At 53.1% G+C, this 7,500-nt stretch overlaps 1 protein-coding gene across 3 annotated transcripts in view; it reads left to right on the top strand.

The window, feature by feature from the left end:
- The window catches only part of syde1 (synapse defective Rho GTPase homolog 1), a 63,333-nt gene that overhangs the window by 84 nt on the left and 55,749 nt on the right, over window positions 1–7,500 (top strand). For all 3 annotated transcript variants that reach the window (XR_013815328.1, XM_079801118.1, XM_079801119.1), the window contains exon 1: window positions 1–114. This exon is cut by the window's left edge and continues 84 nt beyond it. Coding sequence is in view for 2 of the 3 variants with exons in the window: in XM_079801118.1 (XP_079657244.1) it covers window positions 30–114 (85 nt within the window). In the remaining variant the exon portion in view is untranslated. The remainder of the gene's footprint in view (window positions 115–7,500) is intronic.

Raw genomic sequence — 7,500 nt, 5'->3', positions numbered from 1 at the left:
CTGCATGAGCGGGTCAGAGAGTCTCCGTGATGGCCGAGCCGCTGCTCAGACGGACCTTCTCCAGACTCCGGGCGAAAGAGCGATTCCGCCGCAAGACGGACCCCAAACTGACCGGTGAGAGCCACTGTTTAAAGATGCTTCTAGTGCAGAATAATTCGACTCTTGTTCCCAAACTAAAACAAATGCTTAGAGGTGAAATAACTTCTTTTAAAAACTTTATTTTAAAGTGTCCTTGTTACATGTGACATGCACTTACCATAGTAACAACAGTACATTATGCATAATTACATGCAACTAACCCTCAAACTCAAGTGCATGTTGTTAATATTACTCGGTACTTTAATATATAGTCACACTGTAACAATGACACTTTAAAATAATGTTTTGCCTTCATATGGAGAGTTTGGTTTCTTTTGGAGAAGTGCTGGTGTTTACAGTGTGTCTGACTGAGCTCTGTCCTGTGGCTTTAATGAGGGGATGTGATGGACGACGGACAGACCGCGGGTCAGTAATGCTCCGGCTCTTGAGAAAACCATTGTGAGTTACAGTTACATAATGCCTGACGTCGCTCACTATATCACCAGAAGTGTTGTGCCGCTGTAATGCCATCCCATTCTTCATCTGTAGGGTTTAATATGGAGTCTCAGCTCAAACAGCTCCAGCTCTTCTTTCCTCAAGGTTTAGGAGTGTGTTTATGGGGAATCTTCATTAGTGATGTTGGAGAAGGCCTGGCTCTCAGTCTCCGCTCTAATTCATCCCAAAGCTGTTCTATCGGGTCGAGGTCAGGACTCCAGTTCCTCCACACCAAACTCCTCATCATGTCTTTATGGAGACGCTTTGAGCACTGGTCAGTCATGCTGGGACAGGAAGGGGACGTCCACAAACTGGTCCCACAAAGTTGGGAGCATGAAATTGTCCAAAATGTCTTAGGAGTTCCTTTCACTGGAACTAACCCCTGAAAAACAACCCCACCCCATAATCCCCCCTCCACCAAACTTTACACGTGGCACAATGCAGTCAGGCAAGTCCCGTTTGCAACCGCCAAACCCAGACTCGTCCATGGGATTGTCAGACAGAGAAGCGTGATTGGTCACTCAGAGAACACGTCTCCTCTGCTCTAGAGTCCAGTGGTGGCGCACTTTACCCCACTGCATCCCACGCTTTGCATTGCACTTGGTGCTGTAAGGCTTGGATGAGCGGCTCGGCCATGGAAACCCATTCCATGAAGCTCTACACACTGTTCTTGAGCTCATCTGAAGGACACAGGAGTTTGGAGGTCTGGAGCTCTTGACTCTGTGACCCTCAGCATGCGCTGACCCCGCTCTGTGACCCTCAGCATGAGCTGACCCCGCTCTGTGACCCTCAGCATGTGCTGACCCCGCTCTGTGACCCTCAGCATGTGCTGACCCCGCTCTGTGACCCTCAGCATGCGCTGACCCCGCTCTGTGACCCTCAGCATGAGCTGACCCCGCTCTGTGACCCTCAGCATGTGCTGACCCCGCTCTGTGACCCTCAGCATGCGCTGACCCCGCTCTGTGACCCTCAGCATGCGCTGACCCCGCTCTCTGTGGCTGAGTTGCTGTTGTTCCCAATCGCTTCCACTTGGTTATAATCCCACTAACAGTTGAGCGTGGAATATTTAGTGTAATATTTAGACTTATTGCACAGGTGTCCACCGATCAAGTGTCCCAATACTTCTGGCAATATAGTGTAGATTCATACAACATGACCGTTTCTCCTGTGAAGGGCCGTGTGTATATGATGCACATGAATATATGCACACATGGACTCTTAAAAGTAAAGGTTTTCTATTGGCATTGATTGGTTAATATCTGTCTTGAGTGATAGATGAGCACTGACGGCTGATTCTGAGTCATAAACGAATATAGAAATAGCACAATTCTGTCATTATTCACTCAAACCGGTTTGCCTTTTGTTCTTCTGGGCTGAAGTTTGTGGTTTGCTGAAGAAAACATCTTAAGGGTTTCAGACGAGTAAATGCTGATATAATATTTTATGATATATTTATATTTATCATAATATTTATTTGACAAGAGAGTGAAAATGAAATGAAGTTGTTCAGTTTATTTCTCTCTCTTTCTCTCTTTCATTCTCTTTCCCTGCATGTTATGTCTAAAATAGGGAAAGTAGTTTTCTGGCTGGCTTGTGTGTGAGAGTTTGTGTGACTGTGTGTGAGAGCGACTGTGTGTGTGAGAGCGACTGTGTGTGTGAGGGCGACTGTGTGTGTGAGGGCGACTGTGTGTGTGAGAGCGACTGTGTGTGTGAGGGCGACTGTGTGTGTGAGAGCGACTGTGTGTGTGAGGGCGACTGTGTGTGTGAGAGCGACTGTGTGTGTGAGGGCGACTGTGTGTGTGAGAGCGACTGTGTGTGTGAGGGCGACTGTGTGTGTGAGGGCGACTGTGTGTGTGAGAGCTACTGTGTGTGTGAGGGCGACTGTGTGTGTGAGGGCGACTGTGTGTGTGAGGGCGACTGCTGTGTGTGAGGGCGACTGTGTGTGTGAGGGCGACTGTGTGTGTGAGGGCGACTGTGTGTGTGAGGGCGACTGCTGTGTGTGAGGGCGACTGTGTGTGTGAGGGCGACTGTGTGTGTGAGAGCGACTGTGTTTGTGAGGGCGACTGCTGTGTGTGAGAGCGACTGTGTGTGTGAGAGCGACTGTGTTTGTGAGAGCGACTGTGTGTGTGAGAGCGACTGTTGTGTGTGAGGGCGACTGTGTTTGTGAGGGCGACTGCTGTGTGTGAGGGCGACTGCTGTGTGTGAGGGCGACTGTGTGTGTGAGAGCGACTGTGTGTGTGAGAGCGACTGTTGTGTGTGAGGGCGACTGTGTGTGTGAGAGCGACTGTTGTGTGTGTGAGGGCGACTGTGTGTGTGAGGGCGACTGTGTGTGTGAGAGCGACTGTTGTGTGTGAGGGCGACTGTGTGTGTGAGAGCGACTGTTGTGTGTGAGGGCGACTGTGTTTGTGAGGGCGACTGTTGTGTGTGAGAGCGACTGTTGTGTGTGTGAGGGCGACTGTGTTTGTGAGAGCGACTGTTGTGTGTGTGAGGGCGACTGTGTGTGTGTGAGAGCGACTGTGTGTGTGAGGGCGACTGTGTGTGTGAGGGCGACTGTGTGTGTGAGAGCGACTGTTGTGTGTGAGGGCGACTGTGTGTGTGAGAGCGACTGTTGTGTGTGAGGGCGACTGTGTTTGTGAGGGCGACTGTTGTGTGTGAGGGCGACTGTGTGTGTGAGAGCGACTGTTGTGTGTGTGAGGGCGACTGTGTGTGTGAGAGCGACTGTTGTGTGTGAGGGCGACTGTGTTTGTGAGGGCGACTGTTGTGTGTGAGGGCGACTGTGTGTGTGAGAGCGACTGTTGTGTGTGTGAGAGCGACTGTTGTGTGTGTGAGGGCGACTGTGTGTGTGAGGGCGACTGTGTGTGTGAGAGCGACTGTTGTGTGAGAGCGACTGTTGTGTGTGAGGGCGACTGTGTTTGTGAGGGCGACTGTTGTGTGTGAGGGCGACTGTGTGTGTGAGGGCGACTGTGTGTGTGAGAGCGACTGTTGTGTGTGTGAGGGCGACTGTTGTGTGTGTGAGGGCGACTGTGTTTGTGAGAGCGACTGTTGTGTGTGTGAGGGCGACTGTGTGTGTGAGGGCGACTGTGTGTGTGTGAGAGCGACTGTGTGTGTGAGGGCGACTGTGTGTGTGAGGGCGACTGTGTGTGTGAGAGCGACTGTTGTGTGTGAGGGCGACTGTGTTTGTGAGGGCGACTGTTGTGTGTGAGGGCGACTGTGTGTGTGAGAGCGACTGTTGTGTGTGTGAGGGCTACTGTGTGTGTGAGGGCGACTGTGTGTGTGAGAGCGACTGTTGTGTGAGAGCGACTGTTGTGTGTGAGGGCGACTGTGTTTGTGAGGGCGACTGTTGTGTGTGAGGGCGACTGTGTGTGTGAGGGCGACTGTGTGTGTGAGAGCGACTGTTGTGTGTGTGAGGGCGACTGTGTGTGTGAGGGCGACTGTGTGTGTGTGAGAGCGACTGTGTGTGTGTGAGGGCGACTGTGTGTGTGAGGGCGACTGCTGTGTGTGTGAGGGCGACTGTGTGTGTGTGAGCGGCTGTGTGTGTGAAGGCGACTGTTGTGTGTGAGGGCGACTGTTGTGTGTGAGGGCGACTGTGTGTGAGGGCGACTGTGTGTGTGAGGGCGACTGTGTGTGTGAGGGCGACTGTGTGTGTGTGAGCGACTGTGTGTGTGTGAGCGACTGTGTGTGTGTGAGCGACTGTGTGTGTGAGGGCGACTGTGTGTGTGAGGGCGACTGTGTGTGTGAGGGCGACTGTGTGTGTGAGGGCGACTGTGTGTGTTAGGGCGACTGTGTGTGTGAGGGCGACTGTGTGTGTGAGGGCGACTGTGTGTGTGAGCGACTGTGTGTGTGTGAGAGCGACTGTGTGTGTGTGAGCGACTGTGTGTGTGTGAGCGACTGTGTGTGTGTGAGAGCTACTGTGTGTGTGAGAGCTACTGTGTGTGTGAGGGCGACTGTGTGTGTGAGGGCGACTGTGTGTGTGAGAGCTACTGTGTGTGTGAGGGCGACTGTGTGTGTGTGAGGGCGACTGTGTGTGAGCGACTGTGTGTGTGTGAGAGCGACTGTGTGTGAGGGCGACTGTGTGTGAGGGCGACTGTGTGTGAGCGACTGTGTGTGAGCGACTGTGTGTGTGAGCGACTGTGTGTGAGGGCGACTGTGTGTGTGTGAGCGACTGTGTGTGAGCGACTGTGTGTGAGGGCGACTGTGTGTGTGTGAGCGACTGTGTGTGAGCGACTGTGTGTGTGAGGGCGACTGTGTGTGTGAGGGCGACTGTGTGTGTGAGGGCGACTGTGTGTGTGAGGGCGACTGTGTGTGTGAGGGCGACTGTGTGTGTGAGGGCGACTGTGTGTGAGCGACTGTGTGTAAGCAACTGTGTGTGTGTGAGGGCGACTGTGTGTGTGAGGGCGACTGTGTGTGTGAGCGACTGTGTGTGTGAGGGCGACTGTGTGTGTGTGAGCGACTGTGTGTGAGCGACTGTGTGTGTGAGGGCGACTGTGTGTGAGGGCGACTGTGTGTGTGAGGGCGACTGTGTGTGTGTGGACGACTGTGTGTGTGAGGGCGACTGTGTGTGTGTGAGCGACTGTGTGTGAGCGACTGTGTGTGAGGGCGACTGTGTGTGAGGGCGACTGTGTGTGTGAGGGCGACTGTGTGTGTGTGAGCGACTGTGTGTGTGAGGGCGACTGTGTGTGTGTGAGCGACTGTGTGTGAGCGACTGTGTGTGTGAGGGCGACTGTGTGTGAGGGCGACTGTGTGTGTGAGGGCGACTGTGTGTGTGTGAGCGACTGTGTGTGTGAGGGCGACTGTGTGTGTGTGAGCGACTGTGTGTGTGTGAGGGCGACTGTGTGAGCGAGTGTGTGTGAGCGACTGTGTGTGTGAGCGACTGTGTGTGAGGGCGACTGTGTGTGAGCGACTGTGTGTGTGAGCGACTGTGTGTGTAAGCGACTGTGTGTGTGTGAGAGCTACTGTGTGTGTGAGAGCGACTGTGTGTGTAAGGGCGACTGTGTGTGTGTGAGCGACTGTGTGTGTGAGGGCGACTGTGTGTGAGCGACTGTGTGTGAGGGCGACTGTGTGTGTGTGAGCGACTGTGTGTGTGAGGGCGACTGTGTGTGAGCGACTGTGTGTGTGTGTGAGAGCGACTGTGTGTGAGGGCGACTGTGTGTGTGTGAGGGCGACTGTGTGTGAGCGACTGTGTGTGTGTGAGGGCGACTGTGTGTGAGTGACTGTGTGTGTGTGTGAGAGCGACTGTGTGTGAGGGCGACTGTGTGTGAGGGCGACTGTGTGTGAGGGCGACTGTGTGTGAGGGCGACTGTGTGTGTGTGAGGGCGACTGTGTGTGAGCGACTGTGTGTGTGTGAGGGCGACTGTGTGTGAGCGACTGTGTGTGTGTGTGAGAGCGACTGTGTGTGAGGGCGACTGTGTGTGAGAGCGACTGTGTGTGAGCGACTGTGTGTGAGCGACTGTGTGTGAGCGACTGTGTGTGAGCGACTGTGTGTGTGTGTGAGAGCGACTGTGTGTGAGCGACTGTGTGTGAGCGACTGTGTGTGAGCGACTGTGTGTGTGTGTGAGAGCGACTGTGTGTGAGGGCGACTGTGTGTGAGAGCGACTGTGTGTGAGCGACTGTGTGTGTGTGAGGGCGACTGTGTGTGAGCGACTGTGTGTGAGCGACTGTGTGTGTGTGTGAGAGCGACTGTGTGTGAGGGCGACTGTGTGTGTGTGAGGGCGACTGTGTGTGAGCGACTGTGTGTGTGTGAGGGCGACTGTGTGTGAGCGACTGTGTGTGTGTGTGAGAGCGACTGTGTGTGAGGGCGACTGTGTGTGAGAGCGACTGTGTGTGAGGGCGACTGTGTGTGTGTGAGGGCGACTGTGTGTGAGCGAGTGTGTGTGTGTGAGGGCGACTGTGTGTGAGCGACTGTGTGTGTGTGTGAGAGCGACTGTGTGTGAGGGCGACTGTGTGTGTGTGAGGGCGACTGTGTGTGTGTGAGGGCGACTGTGTGTGTGTGAGGGCGACTGTGTGTGAGCGACTGTGTGTGTGTGAGCGACTGTGTGTGTGTGAGGGCGACTGTGTGTGAGCGACTGTGTGTGTGTGAGAGCGACTGTGTGTGTGAGGGCGACTGTGTGTGAGTGACTGTGTGTGTAAGCGACTCAGCGTGGACTGAGCGAGTGTGTGAGAGCGACTGTTTGTGTGAGAGCGACTGTTTGTGTGTGTTCATAAACACAGTGCCAGTTGCTCTCAGGCTGTGTGTTGTATCACTATGTGAGGAATGAGACGGAGAACTATTGATAAGCTTCAGAGAACAGGATGTGCTGTTTAATGACGTGCGGTTCTGTCGACACGCAGCATCTCAACACCTCATCATCTGAAGAAGTCTCCTGGGTGAATGCATGATGTTGGATTCTGTCGATGTTTTGGTCAATGCTGATACTGATAAGCATATCTTTTTTTTCACTTTTCTCGGAAAACACAAGTCTCTCCTGTGAATGGATTATGAACAAATATTTTTTTCATTTTGGTTAGTTTTGAGCAGAAACATGTGTACTTTGAGCAGTGATGTTTGAGAGTTCTGCAGGTCTCTGTTACTTAAGAACTCAATAAACACGTCATCTTATCGCATCATTTTTAATTTTGGCCAATAATATCACGCATCCCTATTATTTGCTTATAATCACTTTGCGTCTGCCAAATGCATTAATGTCGCAATGCGTTCTGGGATTGCATCGTCCTCAAAGGATTCATCCGATGCTGCCTAGTTTGCCCAACTCGGATCCATTAGGAATGAGGGAGAAACAGTGAAAGTGTGTGAGTGAGAGTCGGAGCGAGAGAAAGAAGGAATGTGAACTCTGTGCTCGGGAATAGCGATCCCAGCTGCAACTTCACGGCTGTTGAGAGCGAGAGCTTCCCAGAGGAACCGTTTAGCCTCGGAGGAACCTGATGCTGTGT

The sequence above is a fragment of the Gobio gobio genome (genome assembly GCF_949357685.1).
Source record: "Gobio gobio genome assembly, chromosome: 20".
Classification (NCBI taxonomy): Eukaryota; Metazoa; Chordata; class Actinopteri; order Cypriniformes; family Gobionidae; genus Gobio; species Gobio gobio.
This window is presented reverse-complemented; position numbering and strand designations above follow the sequence as displayed.